The 21408-nt window shown below is 42.9% G+C and overlaps 1 protein-coding gene across 1 annotated transcript; it reads right to left on the bottom strand.

Annotated features, from left to right (window-relative positions):
* Positions 1-9890: 9890 nt before the first annotated feature.
* LOC149192330 (uncharacterized) lies at positions 9891-11270 on the bottom strand. Its single transcript, XM_089406905.1, has 2 exons — positions 11027-11270; positions 9891-10492 (listed from the first exon to the last, which is right to left on the bottom strand). The coding sequence occupies exons 1-2, from the start codon at positions 11268-11270 to the stop codon at positions 9891-9893; spliced, it is 846 nt and encodes a 281-aa protein (XP_089263031.1).
* Positions 11271-21408: the final 10138 nt, after the last annotated feature.

Below are 21408 nucleotides of genomic sequence, written 5' to 3'. Positions count from 1 at the left end.
TTACGCCAAAAAAACTTTTTCTCATAAACAAGATAAAAAACATTTAAAAAATAATTAAATAAAAATTTAAAAGAAAAACACACATTTAAAAAAATTAAAACTAAAATTAAGAAAATAATAATATTAAAATTAAATTAAAAATGATACAAATATTTAAAAGAATTAAAAAAAAAATTATTAAAAAAAAAGGTTCATGAAAAAAATACATTTAAAAAAAAAAAAAAATCATTCCCCGCCTAGGGTTGTGGGGTGGCAAGGCTGGCCGAGGATTGGAGCTGCACGCAGCTCCCATTCTCACCCAGCCCAATTGCCCCATGGCCCTAGGTGGGGGTGGGAGATGCATGCAATTCTCACCCCCATCGTCCCATGACTTTTTGTGGGGGAGTCATCAAACTCCCCCACCCAGGTCGTGGAGCGACGAAGTTGCTGCCACCCCCACGCAACCCCCCCGTCCCACGACCATTGGCAGGGGGAGTCTGATTCCCGAATCAAACTCCCATCGCCCCAAGTCGTGGGCGAAGGGAGTTTGATTCCTAAATCAAACTCCCCACACCCAGGGTTGTGGGGCGAGGGGGGGTAGTTGGCTGGGTAGTCTGATTCTCAAAATCACACCCCTGTCGCCCCATGACCCACGGATTCCGGGAATCAGATTTCCCTGTCCAGGCTAGTGGGGCCATGATTTTTTTTGTTTTTTAAATTTTAAATGTTCTTTTAAAATATTTTGAAAAAAAAATTGATCTTTTTTATTATTATTATTTTTTTAATGTCCTGATGATGAACCACACTTGGTTCGAAACGCGTTGGCCTAAAAATTCTCTTAGGTGATTTCTACTGAAAGACTTTGCTTAACTTATTATTTTTTTAATAATTTTTTTTGTTTTGTTTTACAGTTTTTTTTTTAATGTGGGCTCCCCATCTAGCTCCATGACCACATGGGTCTTAGTGGGGAAATCTAATTATCATATTGGAATCGGATTTCCTCGCCGAGGGTCCGTGGGGCCATGTTTAATTTTTTATTTTGATTTTTTTAATTTGTTTTTAAAAATGTTTTTGATTTTTTTAAATGTTTCCTTTTTAATTTTTATTTATTTTATTTTTTTTAATGTTTAATTTTTATTATTTTTATTTTAATGTTTTTGTTCCATTTTTTTTTTTTTTAAAGAAATGTTCTAATGTTTTTATCATTTTTTATGTTTTTAATTTTCAATGTTATTTTTGCTAATTCAATTGTATTTTGTTTTTATTTTTATTTTTCAAGAACTTTTTTCTTTCCATTTGTATGTTTTTTTTTCACATTTTCTTTGTTAAAAGTGTTGAAAATTTACCTCGGAAAATAGAGACGTTATTCCAGCATCAACATTTTTTGTTTTCGCGATGTATTTTGTACAAAAAAAAATTGATTTTACTGTCATTTTTAAAAAATGTTGAAAATTTACAGGACAAAAAAACAAAACAAAAACATCAACATTTTTTTGTTTTGAGGGTGTTTTTTGCACAAAAAGAATTGGTTTTTATTGGCTTTTACTATCATTTTTAAAAAATGTTGAAAATTACCCCGAAAAAAAAAAACGATATTCTAGCATCAACATTTTTCGTTTTCAGGTTGTTTTTCATGCTTTGGGTTTTTTGGCTAGAGTTCTCTTTTTGAGTTTACAGTTCCTGTTTCAAAGTTTACATTGTTAAAAATAGATTTTCAACATAAATAAGAATAACGACTTTTTAAGATGTAAACTTCTTTTTACACGTGACAACTACCACTATAACCCCTAGGTGAACCACACCAAACTATGCCACCTTGAACAGGTAAGCACAGAGGATTTGAACTTGGAATCTTGTAATACATAACATTTCTTTTTTTCCCCTGGGAAAAAGTCGTAATTTCTATTAAGATTAAGAAATTACATTTTGTATATGCCGAAGCATTCATATATAGGCAGCGTTGCCTAACATGATCAGTCTGTAGTACTGTATAAACAAAAAAATAAAAACAGGTTGTCTCCTCGCAGGGAGCAGTCCAAAAACTGTACACTGTCAGTGTTCAATAAAAGAGTCCATTGCTCTACGCAGAGAGCCATATATAGCTGTTATATCAAAGAAAAAGTGTTGTATTGTACTAAACATAGTGTAAAATCTACAGCTATAGTCAACAAAAAAACAAAATGTAGATCTGTAAATGGGCTTTATAGCCCATTATCCATCTGATCATCAAAGGGTCGATGATAATGCTGATAGAATGACCCTTCGATTTCCTCCTGTATCAGCCAATTGTCTCCTTGCCTGTGCGCTGCCTCTTTGGAGAGTTGATCTGCGATGGTGTTCTGTTCCCTGTAGATGTGACGACAAGCAAATGATTCAAAGGAAGCAATCAGACGCTTTGCCTCATCTAATATGTGTCTTAATGAAAAAGTATGACAATGAGATGTATCAGACAGCCAATTGCAAACTATTTTGGAGTCTCCAAACAGCTGGAGATGTCTACATTGTTTTTGTATGGCAAAGTGTATGAGATGCTTGGCAGTGCATAGTTCAGCGTAGTTATTAGTTCCTCTGCCTAAGAAAATTTGAATTTTGTAGCTGTGTGTGTCGTTGATATATAATACAGCTCCTCCCCCACAACCCTCATCTTGTGCAGACCCATCAAAAAAAGCCCATGGTTTGGACTTGTCAATGTCCAATGGTTTTAGGATACGTACAAGTCCTGATTTATCATCATCAGGTATCATGTTATAATCCGCAATGGTATGAAGAAGGATAGTAGGCCAATGGGGAGCTCTAAGATTGAAGATAGCCTGATTCCGGGCAATCCAGATTGCCCAGCATGCAAGAAGAGGGATATTGATGGCCTTTCCCGAGTGATCATGAATCCAATTCTCCCACGCTTCCATTAAGCAGTGTCCGTGCCAATTTTTCAGTTGCGGGAGATGGGATGTGATTCCTTGCCAAAGTTGTAAAGCGGTGCAGCAGTTCAAAAATAAGTGAGTAGTGCTTTCTTCCTCCTGGTGACAGAGATGGCAGCGGAAGGGACTGTGAAAGGAACGCTTCATAAGATTGGTGCCCGTAGGTACTTTATCAAATAGGACATTCCACATAAGCAGTCGAGTTCGCGGGGGAGATTTGAGTTTCCATAATGCCTTCCATGCGGGATGGATAATTTGGGGCTTATGAGACTCCATGAGCTTTATATAGCCGAGCTTCGGGGTGTATACTCCATGTTTTGCATAAGCCCAAATGATCTCGTCAGGTCCTTCAGTAAGCCTGATATGTGCTTGAGTGAGCGCATCCGTGTACTCAGCCCATTCATTGTGCCACTGTACCGGGATATCTAGAGCTTGTGCACTGTTCCAGGCTTGTTGAAGAAAGGAGGAGTTAGCTTGATCGCCAATATGCATTATGTAGATGATTCCTCTGTTATTAAGATGTTCAATGAGACCTTCAGGGAGTCTGTGAGTGTTCCCACATCCAACCCATGGGTCCCATCCTATTCGGACCGCATTACCAGCCTTGATGCGCCATGTTAATCCTTCTCTTAATAAGGGCAGAGTACCAATAACAGCTTTCCATATGATGGATATGTTGTGTAATGTTCCCTGTTGACTGCATATCCAATCCAACACATTTATGGGTCTGATATACTTTGCATATGCTACCTTGGTCCATAGTCCATCCGTAGTGAGGAGTTTCCATCCAAGCTTGGCCGCCAGAGCCTTGGAGAAAAGGTCGAGCCTTTTAATACCCCAGCCCCCCCATCGCTTTGGTTTAGCAATGGTGTCCCATTTCACCCAGGCAAAAATTTTGCCTGGTTGATGGCCTTTCCAAAGAAATCTACTGCATATATGCTGTAACCTGTTGAGTATGCCTTTGGGGATCCATGTGAGAGCCATCCAATAGACTGGTGTGGCTTCAATCACTGCTTTAATAAGTATCAATCTGCCAGCTCGAGAGAGGTATCGGTGGTACCATACCTGAAGTCTCTTTTCCACCTTGGCTATAAGCCATAACCAATCAGCAATTCTGTATCCATTAGGTTTCAGTCTGAAACCAAGATATTTGATACCTTCTGACAAGGTCAAGTTGTTAAATGGGAAACGCTGATTTGCATAAGTTATTTCATTGATAGAACAACCAAAAGTAGTGATGGTGGATTTGTTGTTGTTGATCTTCATACCAGTAGCTTGCTGAAAGAGTAGAAATGAGTTGTGGAGTATTGAGGAGTCTCCAATACTGCCATTCAAGAATATTAGTATGTCATCAACAAATAATAGGTGAGTAAGGAACAGGTTATCTGCAAGTTTAATACCAGCTAATTGTTGTCTATCCCGTGCAGATAAGATAACTCTACTCAAGCCTTCCATAATGAGCAAGAACAACAGAGGGGAGAGTGGACATCCCTGTCTGAGTCCCCTCTCTGAAGTGAAAAAAGAGGTAGCTTCGCCATTTAGTAAGACACTGTAAGATACATTAGTGATACAGCTCATGGTCCATTTGATAAAGACATGAGGGAATCCCAGGTGAGTGAGCAGCAGCCGTAAATAAAGCCAGTTTGTTCTGTCAAAGGCCTTGGACAGATCCACCTTAAGGATCATTCCTTTTTGTTTCTTAATCTGCATGGTGTGCATGAGCTCTTGGGCAGTTGCAATGGCCTCGTGGATCTGTCTGTGGTGCAGGAATGCGAATTGTTCGGCAGATATGTGTTGCGATAGAATGGGCTTAAGTCGATTAGCAATTGTCTTTGCAATAATCTTGTAGAGGCAGTTGCAGAGTGATATTGGACGGAAGTCATCAAAGGATTTAGGGGCATTCGATTTAGGGATGAGAGCTATGAAAGTGGATTTAATGGCTGATGATATTCGACCTCTTCTTCTGCTGTCTTCAACAATATTCAGGAGGTCATTACCCAAGAGATCAAAGAATGCTAGATAAAATTCAATGGTCCATCCATCAGGACCAGGGCTCTTATCTTTTTTGAACCATTTCAGAGTAGCCTCCAGTTCTGCCATTGTCACTTCCTTCTGTAGTTCCTCAGCGTCTTCTTGCTCAATGTATCTGGGGAAGAGTTCAGCCACTCTCATGATTTCCAAGATGTTGGCTTCGACAGGGGCCTTGTATATACCTTTAAAATGTTCTGTAGCCAGTCTGGCCAGATTCCGCTGTGAAGAGACAGTGACCCCTTGTTCATTCTTTAATTCCCAGATAGTGTTTATTGCTTTGCGGCCATTTGCGAACTTGTGGTAAAATTTTGTATTTGCATCTCCTTCGGATAGCCATATAGCTCTGCTCCTAAGACGCCAGCTTTCTTCCCTTTCCTTCAGGATTTGAGTGCGCTTTGCAATAAGGGAGGTATAATTCTCCTTACATTCAGGGGATAGGTAAGTCCCATTAGATGAGTCTTCAAATTCAACAATGACCCTTTCAGCCTCCTTTAATGTCAGGTTATCCTGGATGCGTTTTCGGTGAGCCCAGTTCTTGGTGATCTGTTTGAGTTCTGTGAGCTTCCTTACAAAGCCCTCTGAGATGTCCTCTCCTTCTCTAATGGCATTGGATTGCCAATAATTATGCACCAATTGAATGTAAGAGGGATCTTGCAACCAAGAGGCGTTAAATTTGTAGGGGCTCTTGATTTTATGGGTTAGGTCATCGACCTCCAAGAAGATTGGCCTATGATCTGAAATGCCTCCTGATCCCACCCATTGCCGAACTCTGGGGAGTTCGCTTACCAGGGGTTCCTTGATAAGGAATCTGTCCAGTCTTCTTGCTAGGCTTTGGTCTCCACATCTGTTGTTAGTCCATGTATATTGGAGTTTAGCAGACGGTATGTCTACCCAGTGATGGTCCTCTAGTAGGCTGGATATAGTGTCAGTGAGGGTGTCGACCTGGGCTGAGTGCCCCCATGATTCACTATATCCGAGCGAGAAATTGAAGTCTCCTCCAAGTATAATATTGTCTGCTTGGAAGAGTTCTGATTCGAGTAAAGTCCTCCAATAATTGGCCCGGTCTGAACATGGGCCATATACATTTATGATCCGGATGTCTCTTACTGCTGAATGAGCACTGATGTCGAGACCTATAAACCCTCTACCCCCAAAGGTGTTCTTTATCTCCGCCACTCTGTTATTTACCCCAATGGCCAATCCCCCAGATCGACCGGACGCATCCAATGCCTGGAAGGTCCAGGAAGGGAACCAGGCTGAGAGGGTATGTATGAGGGTTTCGGCCTGACAGAGGGTCTCTTGTAGAAATATGAAGTCCATCTGAGATGATAAGAGCAATCTCCTAAGTGCTAGTTTTTTGGCTGAACTAGCAAAGCCCCGGCAATTGAAAGAGAGAAATTTCATGAGGGAAAGGGGGATGGGCCATTCCTCGCTCTAAGGGCCCTGAGAATAGTCTGTTGTCGCCCGAGGGCGATTTCTTCATCAGCTGTGTGCCTTGCTTTAGAAATACGAGAGGGTCTACCACGGGAATTTTTGAGTGACATGGACATACGGGTTAGGTCTAGTCCAACAGCATCCGGTCCCCTGTCCTTCAGACGGGGGCGGAGGGAGTAACGGGGGGGGGGATGGTGATGAATTTAATGATAAGGTGGCCAGCGTCGATGTGATTATAGAGGGAGGAGCCACCGGAGATGGGAGAGGAAGGGAGCATGTAAGTGAAGTGTGCATGCGATTATTCAGTGAAGGGGGTGCCATGGTAACAGAGGATAAAGTAGAATGAATAGATGCAGAGGCGGTGTGATGTGATGATATGCCCAATGTCATGCAAGTAGAAGGAGTAGACGGAGAGTGGATAGAGAACTTACCCGATTGCTCCAGGTCCTCTTGATCAGTAGGTGGCTGCACCGGTGCTGACGAGGATGGAGGCGGATCGGAGGGCTCCCCAGCAGTGTCAGTAGGCTCAGTGCTCCGAGGTTCCTCCGCGGGCTGAGGGTGATCCTGTTCACCGGAGGCATTTGTTGGATGCGCCTCAGAGGGGTTGTCCTGTGGCTGTGGTGCTGCTTCCTCCGAGCCATTCGGTACTGATTTCTTGAGGAGTGGGCAATCTCTGTATAAGTGGCCTACTTGGTGACATCTGCGGCATCTATAAGGGACGCCTTCATAGTCAATGATTTGCTTGCGCTCCGTATCCCTCCACTGTATGGTAATATATTCCAGCAATCCGCCTCTCGTGTCCAAATTGATGAGAATCCTGGCATAGGCCATCATACCCGTCTGCTGATAAGATTTGTCATAGCCCATGTATCCTCCAATGGCATTACCAATCCTTTTGAAAATGTCTTCTGACCAGTACTGGAGTGGAAGCCCTGGGAGTCGGATCCATACTGGTCCAATGCCGATTTGCTCCGTCTCAGGGTCAAATAACGGAGTCCATCTCTTCAGTAACACCGGGGCATGGTCAAAATGCCAATATGATGATAGAACCCAGTTGGTATGGTCGGCACGCGCGAAGCGGAGTGCGAACCAGCCCCGCACGAAGGTCTGCACAAATGGGATATCCACCAAATGGTGGCCCCAAACTTCCGCTGCCCATTGCTTCAAGCGTGCTGCCGAGTAATTGCGGCCCCTGATGCGACCGACCAAAACACGATCCGCAAAATCCATGGCCTCCCCCCAGCGGATGTCTTCTTCCAATCTGAGAAATACGTCCTCCTCTCTTGATTTGAAGCACTTATATTTCCTCTTGGGTCCCCGAGGAGGGTTTCTATGGGGACGTTCAGATATGGGGGTATATGCTTGCTGCGGTGCCGGGATATTGGGGGTAACCGAGGGACCGAGAAAGCCTGAGGACGATGGGAGTCCAGTGAGCGGAGGTACGTCGGTAAAGCTGCCAGATGAGTGACCGATGGAGACAGGGATGCCGATAGCTGGTCCGGAGATGGAAGGGTTTTGATAATGGAGGGTTTGGGTGCCCGTGACCGGAGGATGTGAACCAGGGTTAGGGTTGATACAACTTGACACAAACCCTAGGGTAGCCGGAGAGTGCGGGGGTGTGGAAAGAGCAGGCCAAGTCGGCGGGTCGTCCGGGAGGACAACCGATAATACATAACATTTCATTTTCACGACCATTAACAATTGAGCTACTATTGAGGGCTATTATAAATATAAAACATTATATATATATATATATATATATATATATATATACACAATTCTATATTCAGATTTTTTTTTATTTTTAATTAATTTTATTAAGATTTTATATGTTTATTAATTATATGTTATAGGGGAGGTAGGAGCGGGAGGGGTCCTCTATAGCCTCGAGGAATATTTGGAGACCAAATATGCATGGGGATTGGGAGTGACCACTCATAACAAGGTATATCTATTTGCCTTATGGAAAGGTCTGGATCTCGCTATCGCTCTAGGAATAAAGAGAATAAACATACTAGGGGACTCAATGTTGGTCATAAAAATGTTCTCAAATGGACATTCTATGGACAAGAACTCGCCCGTCGTTAAAAGAATAAACCGCCAATTAGCAACTTTAGGCAACATTTCATTTTTTATGTTCTCCAATGATTGAATTCAGCTGCCGATGAAATGGAAAATTGAGGTGTTATATTGGGAGTCGGGAGATATGAGTTGGACGGGAGAACCAACAACTACCTCCCTATCCCCTGAATTAATGCAGGATTGAATGATAATAACTCAAGGCAGGAGTCCCGATGCTGGTGGGACAACTTAGAGGCGAGGTTATAGACAGATGAACAAGTGGAGAATGGGCAGGATACATGGTGATTGTCCAGACCTCTAGGACAACACAATGTATGGCTTCAAGAGGATTCCAAAGTGGAGTTGGGAGGGTGTGAGGATCCCGTCATTTCAGAGAATTTGTAGGATCACGAACAACATGAGAGAATTAATGACAAGGAGGAATTTTGTTGCAAATTGCTTGAGGACATGGTTCGCCACATCTATAGGACAAAATGTGTATTTAATGGTACTTCAGATCAAAGACCTCCATGGGTTAATCACACGAGCAACGAAGTTTGGGGTACAGGAGAGCGGGTATTATATAAGTCACCATCACCCTCAAATGTGTTGTCCACAGTTAAAGGCTCGTGTGTAGTGGCGATTATAGTGAGAGTTGGCTAAGCGTTAAAATGAGTACGTCGGGAGGCCCTGGTGGGAACCCTTATAAGGAGGAGTTGGCGCGTTAGAAGCAGGACGTTGAATTCCTATTCAAGCTAACCATGGGGAGGCTAGACCTCATCACTCATCGAGCATAATTCTTGAAAAAAGGCCAGGCTGCTAATGCCGAGAGAATCAATGCAAAATTTGAGGCTTTAGAGGCGACCTTAGAGCGAAAAATTGTAAAGATGGAGACATAACTCCTCACGGCCAATATAGAGTTGTTTAGTGACAACATATGTGTTGAGGTCAAAGAGATAATTGCAGGACTCCCGAAGGAGGTTGTAGCAAAACTTTAGAGCGACAAAGGAGTTGGCGATTCTGGTGCAGGACCGAGCAACTGAGGCAATTCTGTCCGCGAGGATGAGGGGATGCTCAACCTTGGATAATTTTTTGGTATGCTTTGTAGATGTATTTTAGGACTATACTTTCAGATCTATGGTCAATTTCAATATTTTTTAATAGTATATAAGGCTACTAGGAGAAAGAAAATTTCTTCAAGGCTCTATTGGGACATGGAAGCATATGCTAAGTTTGAAGCAAGTTCTGTTAACCTGATGTAAAACGGTTTTGACCATGAAATCCATTTTTTTTAAGCTTGGTAGGACTACGTCTTCATCATGTCCAACTTCTCACCCCGATTGGGGGGTGAAATCCAATTTTTTTTTTTTTTAACTGAAACGGTTGTGTTTTATTGAAAATTCCAGGTTGGGCAAAGCCTAATCAACCAAATTACAATTCATGGGTTTACATGAGCACCTCTCCCAGTTAAGGGATGATTGCCATTTCCAAAGCTCCTGCGTTTATGCTGATCATTCCACTTTGCTGAGTGCAGCCTGTGTTTGCCAATCTGTCCGCCTCCTTGTTTAAATCTCTGAGGATATGAAATGTTTGCACCGAGGAGAAGTCCTTCAGAATTCTGTTCACTCTTGAGAGTTGTTTATTTAACAGAGGATCCTTTAACCATTCCTTGCTTCTTAATGCCTTTATCAGCAATTCTGAGTCCCCAAAAATGATGATTTCTCTTTGGTTTTCTTTTCTGGCTAATTGGCAGGCTTTTAAGAGACCAAGAATTTCTGCCTGGTTGTTGGTTTTCGTTCCTAGTCCCCAACTGAAATCTTCTTTTTCTCCACTCGGATAGTAAATTACCCCTCCTGCTCCTGATGTGCCTGGATTGCCTTTTGAAGCGCCGTCAAAGAAGATAGTGCACTTGCCCTGGGATTTCCACCACTGCTGAAATCTATCCTCGGGTTCTCGGATCTGCCATCTTTCCTTGTGGGTTGGCCGAGTGATTGTTGATGGTCTGGTAATGAATGAGAAACCGTCCAGCCAGGCCTTTTCCTCTGTTCGAAGGGAATTGTCATCTTTGACTGAAGAATAGTTCAGGGTTTCAAGAAGGAGTTTCTTTGCCTATTCTGCCACTTTTTCTGCTGATATTTCATTTTGGTTGAAGATAATTTCGTTCTGGGCAAGCCAGAGCTTCCATCATACGTATTTTGGAGTAGCAATCCATATCTTGTACCATAGAGATTTGCCAGCAATATTATGTGGGTAACTAGCTTTCCAAGTGGTGAACATTTCTACTATCGTACAGTGAGCTGAGGGTCTCACATTTAATCCAGTCAGAAAAATATTCCAGGCCTTCTTGGCATACTCACAATTAATAAACAAGTGATCTGTAGTTTCCAGAGCATTTTTGCATAGAACACATCGGTGGGGACCTGCTATGTTTCTCTTGCATAGGTTTTCTCCGGTCAAGATTTTGTTATGGAACAGAGTCCAAAAGAAAAATTTGATCTTAGGAATGCTAAAACTGTCCCATACCTGCTTCCATACTTCTTTCGGATGAGGCGAGTTCTTTTTGCTTTGCATTTGTAGATATCCTTGCCTTGTTGTGTACACACCCGTCTTCCCCCATCCCCAGGTGTCTTCTTCATCTCTATGAACTGGAGCGAAGTCTATAATCGCCTTTTTAAGGGCGTGTAGCTGTGTGGTGAGTTGCGCTGGTGCCTTGGGGAAATTCCAGCGTTGCCACTCTCCTCTGTTATCCCATCCAGCGATGTCTTCAATCTTGCGGATTCCTTTTGACTGTAGCCATAATCTTATCTCTGCAATTTCACTGTTTTCTTTGAGGGGAGGGTGTCCCATGACTCTGTCTTTCCATAACAGAGTGTTCTTGTCGTTCCCAGGAATTTTGTACAGGTGAGTTTTGAAGAATTCGATACCTTTGCTGCATAACTTCCAGGCTTGCGTTCCTTTAGGGGCTTTCTTCGGAATGAAGGTTTTGATTGACTGTTGTTTGAAATATTTGTGTTTTAATATTAGGTTGACAAGGTGACTAGGCTCATTGAGCAGCTGCCACAGTAATTTGCATCCCAACACTACATTTGCAAGAAGAGGGTCTCGTATTTGGAGTCCTCCTTCCTCCATAGGTCCTTTCGTTGTTTCCCATTTTATCAGATGAAATCTATTGTCATTTCCTCGCCCTCCATTCCACAGGAAATTTCACATATAACTGGAGATCTGATCTGAGATTTGCTTTGGAGCTAGCATTAAGGAGGCCTGGAACGTTGGTAGTGCCGAGAGCACAGCTCTAATGAGTGTGAGTTTACCTCCTGTGGTGAGCCAATAACCCCCCCATCCTGCGATCTTTTTCTTAAATTTGGAAATCACCTCTTCCCACAGTTGATTCCTGTTGGATCCCTTTGTTATTGGAAGACCCAAGTATTTGAATTTGTCCCAATCTGTGTATCCATTGAAGCCCAGGTCACTGGCAATTCTGTTGATGGTCTGCTGATCTGTGTTCCACCCATAGACAACACTTTTCCTTTCGTTGATTAACGCTCCAGAGATGCTACAGAACTTTTTGAGAATGATCTTGAAGGAGTTCGCAATTCGTGGTGATGCGCCCCCAAGCAACAGTGAGTCATCAGCAAACAACGCGTGGTTCATTGGGTCGATTTCCTTCACAATCCTGATTCCAGGGAGGTTACCATTTTGTTTTTCCAAAGTTAATTTTCTGCTCAGAGAGTCCGCCATCAGTATGTAAAGAAATGGTGACAAAGGGCAGCCCTGCCTCAGTCCCCTGGTGGCTAAGAAGAAATCTGCTGGTCTGCCGTTTACCATTGGGGCTATCCAGATCTTTTCTAGACATGCTTTGATTAGATTTATAAACTCTTGATTGAAACCGAAGGCTGTAAGGACCCTGTACAAAAAGGAGCGATTAACTCTATCAAAAGCATTACACATGTCCAGTTTTATAAGCATACCTTGTTCTTTGCGTGAATGGCTCGAGTGCAAAGCTTCTTGGACTTGGATAACATTATCCAGAATGTGTCTTCCTTTCACAAATCCCCCCTGAGCTGGAGAAATGAGCTTTTGCAAGAGAGGCTTGATTCTGCTCGCCAGAAGTTTGGACACTATCTTGTAGGACGCATTGCATAGAGATATCGGCCTGTACCTGTCAAAAGATCTTGGATTTGTCTCCTTAGGAATTAAGGCAAGAAAGGTTGAGTTGATTCCGCCCCCAATCCTTGCCTTTCTCATAAATCCACGTATCATTCTGAGGAGGTCTGGTTTGACTAATGCCCAGCAGATTCTATAGAAATGGATTGTAAAACCATCGGGTCCTGGCGCTTTGTCAGGCTCCATAGACCACACAATATTGGATACTTCTTCTTCCGTTACTGAGCTCATGAGGTTTTCATTATCCTCCGTACTAATTAGCTTTGGAATGTTAGCGAGGAACTCTAGTGTGTCTTCCTCACTCCCCTCTTTTTCTGCTGTAAGTAGAGTTTGGAAGTGATTTACATCAGCTTCCTTGATTTGGGCGAATCCTTTGCAAACCAGTCCATTATATAAGATGATTTCTGCTATATGGTTTCGGCTGAGTCGAGCCCTAACTGTTTATGGAAGTATGAGGTATTTCTGTCCCCAGCTTTAAGCCACAGGCTGCGAGACTTTAGACGCCAGTGCTCTTCCTCGTTTCTAAAAGAACAATATGTTTTCCTTTGTGTAGTTTTTTCTTGGTCTAGGTCCAAGGAATGGATGTTTTCTCTTCCAAATCAAATTGAATTTCTTCCAGCTGTGTGACAACCTCTTTCCTCTGACTGATGGGAGTTTTCATAGGTTTCTTTATCCACTCTTTAAGAGCCTTCTTTGTATTTTTTATTTTTTGCTCCCAAACATAGCTTGGGGAACTGAGACTTCTGTGCTCCAAGCTGCTTGGACTGTTTCCATGAATCCTTCTATTTCCACCCAAAGAGGACTGAAGCGAAAGGGGAGGGGTCCTAGATCCTCTTCATCTTTCAGGCAGAGGAGGGCAGGTTTGTGATTCAAGTTGAGCTTTGGGAGGATCTTAATGATGACTATTCTTTTTCCCATCATTATTGAGCTACTGATGAGGAATCTATCCAACTTGCTACAATATGATTTTCTCCTGTTCTGTTGTTGGTCCATGTGTATTTTCCTTTAACTAGCTTGAAATCTACTAAATCCCTCTGTAATATTATGTTCTCCACTATGGTAAGAAAAGGGTCTCTTGAATAAGTCCCTTCTCTCTTCTCTTTAGGATCAAGAATTATATTCAGGTTGCCTCCTATAATTATGTTCCTGGGATTGTTGTGATCTAAAAACTCTGATAGTGTCTTCCAGCACTCTCTCTTTTCCTCGTAGTGAACAGGAACATACATATTAAACAAGGCTATGCTGAGATTGCTTGCTATATGCCATAGTTCTGTATATATCCAATGTTGGGTCTTGAATGATCTTTCTACAAAGAAAGAGTTTTTTGCCCAGAATGTTCCTATTCCTCCAGTCGTGCCTCTTGCACTCACAACCTTTTAAGAGTCGAATTTCCATTTGGTGTTACAGGTACTTAGAAGGATCTCCCCTTCTACTTTTGTTTCTTGGAGCATGAGGATGTTTGTGGGTTCCATTTTCAAAAGATCTTTTACGGTTTCTGCTTTTGTGGGATTCCCCAAACCCCTGCAGTTCCAAGAGATCAGCTGCATCATTTACCACTTATAGGGGTAGGCCCTCCTCCTTTGGGGGCCCTAGGCCTGGTATTCCTCCCAAGTGTCATTTCTATGGTGGCTTGACTGCCGAGGGTTTTTTGTCTTTCTGACTCCTCTTCTCTGTTTTCCTTGTTTGTTCTCCGTCCAGCCTTTTTTGTTGGCCTTTCAAATGTTTCATCATCTGATGAGCCCATGTTCTCTGTGGTTTTCTTCTTTTGTTTGATAATATCTGCATAGGAAGGGGAGGAAATATTGCTTGGGTTAGGGATTAAGTTATTACCTGGATCTATGGTGTCGTTATTCTCCAGCTGAGGTGGATCTTCTTTCTCTGCCTCTGGAGGATCTAAAGGCGGCGTGAGGATTTCAAAGGGGTTTTTGTCCCCCTCATTGCTGTTTGTGTCTCTGCTTCCGGTATTTTGATTGCTTGTACTTCCATTACCTACTTCATTCTCTGTCTCTTTGGCCTTATTTTTGTTGCTCTGTCTGCTGCTTGTTGGTTTCTTTGCCTGTTTCCATTGTTCTCCCTTTTCCTTCTCTGTTGTCTCCTCGTTTCTCTTTTTGCAGTATCTTGCGAAATGCCCGTACTCATGACAGTGTCGGCACTTGAAAGGCAGCTGTTCGTAGTCGAGTTCTTGGATATGTGTCCAGTCTGCCACCGATAGCTGTATTGCTTCGGGTAATCCTATTTCCAGGTCAACCTCTATGCAGATCTGAGCGCAGGAGAATTGATCCTTCCTTGGGGCCTGATCTATGTATCTCCCTAGTGCATTGCCGATGGATTGCAGTGAGTTTTGACTCCAGCAATGAAGGGGAAGATGCGGGAGGCACACCCAGACAGAACAACCATGGGCACATCTTGTGCTGGGTCGAAATCTGGAGACCATTTGTTCAAGTAGAGGCCTTGAGGGCCCATGAAGTATGGCCCATTTCTGAAGATCAGGCTTTTGTCCTCTGCATTTGCAAACAAGAAGATGAAGAACCCTTTGCCTACGAAGTGACTCTTTATTTCTTCGTTAACCAGTGGTAACCAATTTCTTTTAACCCATTCTTCGACTGCTCTCGGGGATGGCCACAGTCCGGTAAACTGGCCAATGAGGCCTCTTTCTGCGAGATTCAATGCTGATCTACAGGTTTCCTCCACTGGCAAGGTCACCTTGGGGATACTGTCCAGTTTTTTAACAAACTTTTGCTGCGGACCCGAGGGTTGGCGTTTCCCTGCAGCAGCTACCAGAGTTTTGAAAGCTTCGAGCTCTAGAGGTAAGGGTGGAGGGGCCGCAGGGCCACCTCCAGGCTCCATGGAGGAGATCGCGTGAGGGAGAGTTGCTTCAGACGGCGCGGCTAGGGTTGCAGCAGCGCAGCAAGCTCTTAAAAGGTGAGCGGGCTTGGCCCAGGAAACGAGTAACACCCGCGACTAGTCAACGCCCTCGCTCAGGTTTGAGCACAAGACCTGACCGTCTTTACGAGTCCGACTTTACCAACTAGCTGCCTCCGCCGACCTTAGGGGGTGAAATCCAAATTTTGAATACAAAGCATCCGTTCTATTTAAAAACAAATTATATGTTATGAAATACCATGGGTACTAATATAAATCATTATTATTTAAATTTATTTTAATATGATATGTATATTATGATTTAAAAAAAATAAATATGGTTTCTTATTTTTTATTACCTTTTTAATTGAATAAACATTATATTTATTATTATTATTATTTGATATAGTATTTCATTTCACAATATTACAATTATTTATGTGTGGATACTACAACCTCTCCTCCCTTCTTAATTATTAAAAAAATGCCTATAGATAATAAACACATACACACCTACATTGTTTTAAATATATATACGTAAGGGTGCCCCAAACATTTCAATACATATGGTACTTTCGAAAACCCATAGTTGTGTCAATAGTTTGCCAAGGCTAACCGTCTTGTTACACCAAAGGTGTTCCTATGATGGGTTTTGCTGCGCGGATTCAGCCAATCAAAGAGGCTCATTTTTGTCCTCCTTCCTTCAACAATATTTTAACACATGGCAAAAGCATCGATTAAATTTTGATTTTTTGACACTCCACTGCCTTAGTCTCGACTTCATCGCCTGAGTCTCGAAGAATTACTACTATTGAAATTAGTATTTCTAATTTTGCGTTAAGAGATAAACATAAAGACTTGGCAATTGTAAAAAATTATCCCAAAGTTTCGCAGCAGAAGTGGGCTCTAAAATTGGATAACAACCAAGAATAATTGTTAATTGGCTCAAAAATCAGTTAATTGTTCCAACATTTAAACCATGAATGATACAACTTTGGTTGATGAACAATGTTTTGAACATGCTCTAAAATCGGATAACAACAAAGAATAATTGTTAATTGGCTCGAAAAACAATTAATTGTTCCAGCTTTTTGTTGAAAATGCAACAAGATGATGGAGCTTAGTGGAAAGGAGTCGCCTTCACTAAGTGGGCCCGCAGGCTATTTTTGGCGCAAAGTCTATTTTTAGACATATGGATCATGGTCTATGAGTTGCAGGATGCTATTTGTGGATGATTGGTCATGTTGGTAAAAATAGATGGACTTCTATTTTTAGACATATGGGCGGAGTCTATTTTTAGACTGCCAAGCTAAAAATAGAACAGTGGAATATTATTAGCTCTTAATAATATTTGGACTATAAACATTATCTTATCCTCTTGGAGCTCTTCAGTTCGAGCTATGGATGTGGTTGTCAGAAGGAAATACGCTTCTCTTATGGGTCAGTTGAGCTATTGCATGATGGACTTCAGTTAGAACTCAAGTGATTGAGTTTGGTGGAGTTGATTGAGGAGTTGATGGAGTTGTGTTCAGTTTGACTTGGTTGAACTAGTTGTATTTAGTCTAACTGCAAATACACTAGTGATGAGTGATGTGAATTAATTGTTAATTAATTCACTAATTATTAACTCATAAAGCAACTAAAGAATACATCAGTTAACTCAGTCCATGGACAGTTCAATGGAGACAGGTGTTAGAGGTTGAGACTGCTATCAGTTGTGACTATAGTTGTGCATGAGATTTGCACATGCATTGATGGAGATTGCCAATGAGGATTGCACAGTACAAGCCAAGGAAAATGAGCTTGGATCATTCACTATTCTTACTTTGGATTGCGCAGTAGAGGCAGGCAGACAGCGGAGGAGATTTGAACCTGTGACTTGATTCAGATCTGAGCTAGTTTGTGTGTAGCAGGTGGAGATAGTACTGAGTACTTGTGAGGAGTATTGTACTATGTATTGTTACATGTTCTCTATCATTATAATATACAGATAGTTGGGGGTTTTCAGTTGTATGCTTTCCCCGATTACATACTGTGTTGATATGTGTTATTGATGTGTTTCAATGTGCGCATGCAAATGTTTTGATTCTGCAAATTGATGATTAACATAGAGGAGGTTATGTATTATGCATGCATTCCGCAATAGTGTATAATCAGGATAATCTCTATGAATAAGTGTCATATTATTCAAAATTTCTACATGGTATCAGAGCAGAGTTGATCATCAGATCTATTATTCAGAAAGTGGTTACATTTTATTTCTTCAGGCAGTGTCTGTAGTCGGTCCAGGTAGCCTCTGGATTCATCCTTCCTTTGGAAGGTGAGATATCCGATAAAAGCCCATACAGTCAATCTATGTACGAGAAATACTTTGTTCTCACGAATTTTTAGATCAGAAGCGGTTCAGTTTTGAGCTGGTGGAATTCGAATTTGCAGCAGTGTTTTCTTGGTGTCAAAGTTGAAATGTCTTTCAACGGATTGCGATTGGAGTATGCTCTTGAAGGCAGCTTGCATTATATTGCATGGAAAGACAGGATGGAGGCGGTGTTAGATGACAATGGGCTGAAGGAGTTCATAGAGGCTGAGGTCCCAAAGCCTACTGATGCTGCTCACGTTGAGGTTTGGCAAAAGAAGACAACAAAGTGTCGAAGGATTCTGTTGGAGGGCGTGAAGGATCACATTGTGTCTAGCCTACATGGAAAGGCTTCTCCATACTTGATGTGGAAAGCGTTGACAGATTTATTCCAAAGCAAGAGCGACCAGAGGAAGTTGGCACTCAAGGATAAACTCAGAAACATTAAGTGTGAGAAAGGAGACAATATGCCCAAGTATCTCACAAAGTTCACTGAATGCCGGGATGAGCTGGGAAGTGTGGGGGTGACTGTCGATGATGAGGACTTGGTGAGCTTGGCTATCCTTGGTCTTCCGAAGATTTTTCATTCCTATCAGGACTCTGTCAATGGTCGGGAGAAATTGCTAGTATGGGAGAGACTTTGGTTAGATCTTGTGCAAGAGGAGATCAGGCGGAATACCAAGGACAAATCTTCATCAAAGGCACCTGATGAAGAAAATTGCGCTTTGGCTGCCAAAGCAAAGAAGGGGAAGAACAAGAAAGCTTCTCATTCCTGTGCGAAAGGCAAGAAGCAAGACATGTCCAAGGTGAAGTGCTTTCACAGTCAGCAGCACAGACATTATGCCACAAATTGTCTGCAGAAGAAGAAAAATAAGCAAGCTGTTGGATTTGCAGCAAGAGAGGCCTTAGCCTCGTAGTTTGAGATGGATTTTTCGTTGATCACATGCTTGGTATCAAGTGCGATGGGATCGGTATGGTTCTTGGACAGTGGTGCGTCTTTTCACATGACAGGAGATCGAGATTTGTTTTCTGATCTGGAGGAGAAAGATCTTGGAGTGCACATCGAGATGGGTGATGATGGTAGATACAATGCGACCGGTATAGGTACCATTTCCTATGAGAGGGAGTCTGGTAAACCCTTCGTAGTGAAGGAAGTGATGCATGTTCCAGGATTGAAGAAGAACCTTATCTCTGTGGCGATGTTAAAAGACAAGGGATATGATGTTGTTTTCAGCGAGGGAAAGGCTTTCCTGCGCAGTAAGACAACTGGAGAAACGCGGAAGATAGGGGTTCGAGTCAGGAACCTTTATCAGTTGCATGTAGATGGCTGCGCAGCAATGGCATGCAAGGCAGAAGGATTGGTGAGCCGTGATGATGGCGAGCTGTGGCACAGGAGATTGGGCCACCTTCACCATGGAGCCTTGAAGATACTGCAGCAGATTACTACTGGGCTTCCTAAAGGCACTCTTGCGCAGTCAGATCAGTGTAAGGGGTGTACTTTGGGAAAATTTATGAAAGCCACCTTTCACGAGAAGGATAGTCGCGCCACGACGATCCTTGAGAGAATTCACACAGACGTGTGTGGACCTTTCTCAGTAGCTTCGATAGCAAAGCACAGGTACTATGTGATCTTTGTTGATGATTTCTCTAAGTGCTGGATCTTCTTCATGCACAAGAAGGGCAAGACATACTCAAAGTTCTGTGAGTTCAAAGCACTGGTCGAGAAGGAGTCAGGGAAGAAGGTGAAGGCTCTTAGGAGCGACAATGGTGGTGAATTCATCTCTGGAGAGTTCAAGGACTTCTGCAGCACAGAAGGGATTCGAAGAGAGCTCATAGCTCCCCATAACCCACAGCAGAATGGGGTTGCTGAGCGGAAAAACAGAACGATCGTGGGCGTTGCACGGGCGATGTTGCATGATCAGGGCCTACCCCTTCACTTGTGGGCGGAAGCATGCAATACTGTAGTATATGTGCAGAACCGTTGTCCTCACAGGGTACTTGGCATGAGTACACCCGAGGAGGCTTATTCTGGTAAGAGGCGTGATATTTCTCATTTGAGGATTTTTGGTTCTAACGTTTACATGCATGTGACGAAGGATGCCAAGAAGAAGCTGGAGCCGACTGCAGAGGTTGGGATATTTGTGGGGTATACTGATATGCCCCACAACTATCGTGTGTATTTTCCAGACAGTCGCAAGACTGTTGTGCGACGGGATATCAAATTTCAGGAGGAGAAAGCCATGAAGTGTTCGCTTGAGAGGGAGCCACACTTGCATGCAGATGAGGAGCTATTAGTTCCTAAGGATGAGCTTCAGGACGTGGATCAGCCACAAGATGAAGTTCATGGAGTGGAAGAGACCACTCATGCAGCGCCAAATATTAGAGGGAAAAAGTGCACTACAGAAGCTAAGCGACCGGCTCAAGATGCAGAGAAGGTTGTAGGACCACCTACAGGACAACGCAGACAGAGACAGTCACCTGATCGGTACACTGGATACATCGCTCTTGTGAGAAAATGTGTCGTGACTGAGCCATCCTCTTTCGAGGAAGCTGTGGAGGATCCCGCATGGGTAGATGCCATGGTGGAAGAGTATGATTCTCATTGTCAGAAATAGTGCATGGGAGATTGTCCCAAGACCGGAAGGGAAATCGGTGGTGGGTTCGAGATGGATCTATAAAGTGAAGCAGGCAGCTGACGGGAGTGTGGAGAAGTACAAGGCAAGCTTTGTTGCCCGAGGCTTTTCACAGATAGAGGGGATCGATTATGAGGAGACCTTTGCATCTGTCGTGAGGTATTCTTCCATACGAACGATTCTTGCTCTCTCAGCGCATATGGGGTGGCACATTCATCAGATGGATGTGAAGATTGTGTTCCTCAATGGAGTCATTGAGGAGGAGGTGTACATAGAGCAGCTCGAAGGTTTCGAGATCTTCAGCAGCGAGTCGCATGTGTGCAGGCTCAAGAGAGAGATGTATGGGTTGAAACAAGCACCACGTGATTGGTACACACGGATAGACAGTTATTTCACTGGACTTGGATTCTCCAAGAGTGAGGCGGATCCTAACCTATACCAGATTGTGGTGGAGGGTAGGTTGCTTATCATTGTACTTTATGTAGATGATTTGATTTCGACAGGAGATGAGTTGTTGATACTTTCATGCAAGGATGATCTTGCTAGGGAGTTTGAGATGAAGGACTTGGGCCTCCTTCATTATTTCCTGGGATTGGAAATTTGGCAGCGCAGTGATGGACTATTTGTTTCTCAGGTAAGTATGCTCGGGAGATACTGGAGAAGTTCAACATGCATGGCTGCAAGCCTGTTGATACTCCTCTTCCTAGAGGTTGGAGGAAGGAGGATGCTACTTCAGCGGAGGCAGTGGATGCCACTGTTTATCGACAGTTGGTGGGGTCGCTTATGTATTTGGTCAATACATGACCCGATATATGCTATGTTGTTAACCAGCTTTCACAAGCTATGGTTAAGCCAACCAAGCTCTTCTGGAAGGCAGGCAAGCATGTATTGCGTTATCTCAGAGGCACATCGGGGTATGGATTGTGGTACAGACAAGAGGATGAGGTGAAGCTATGTGGATTCACGGATGCAG

Source organism: Pinus tabuliformis, chromosome 2_2, assembly GCF_031772625.1.
Source record: "Pinus tabuliformis cultivar Carrire ecotype Pingquan chromosome 2_2, CPIR1, whole genome shotgun sequence".
NCBI classification, from domain to species: Eukaryota; Viridiplantae; Streptophyta; class Pinopsida; order Pinales; family Pinaceae; genus Pinus; species Pinus tabuliformis.
The sequence above is the reverse complement of the archived record's forward strand: the minus strand, read 5'-3'. Positions and strand labels throughout refer to the sequence as shown.

Excerpts from the sequence above, each read along its gene's own strand:
- LOC149192330 (XM_089406905.1), bottom strand. The coding sequence starts at position 11,270 with ATGGGACACCCTCCCCTCAAAGAAAACAGTGAAATTGCAGAGATAAGA. Across the intron at positions 10,493-11,026 it reads CTGGGGATGGGGGAAGACGG|TCAAAGATGACAATTCCCTT; the intron begins GTGTGTACACAA and ends ACTATTCTTCAG.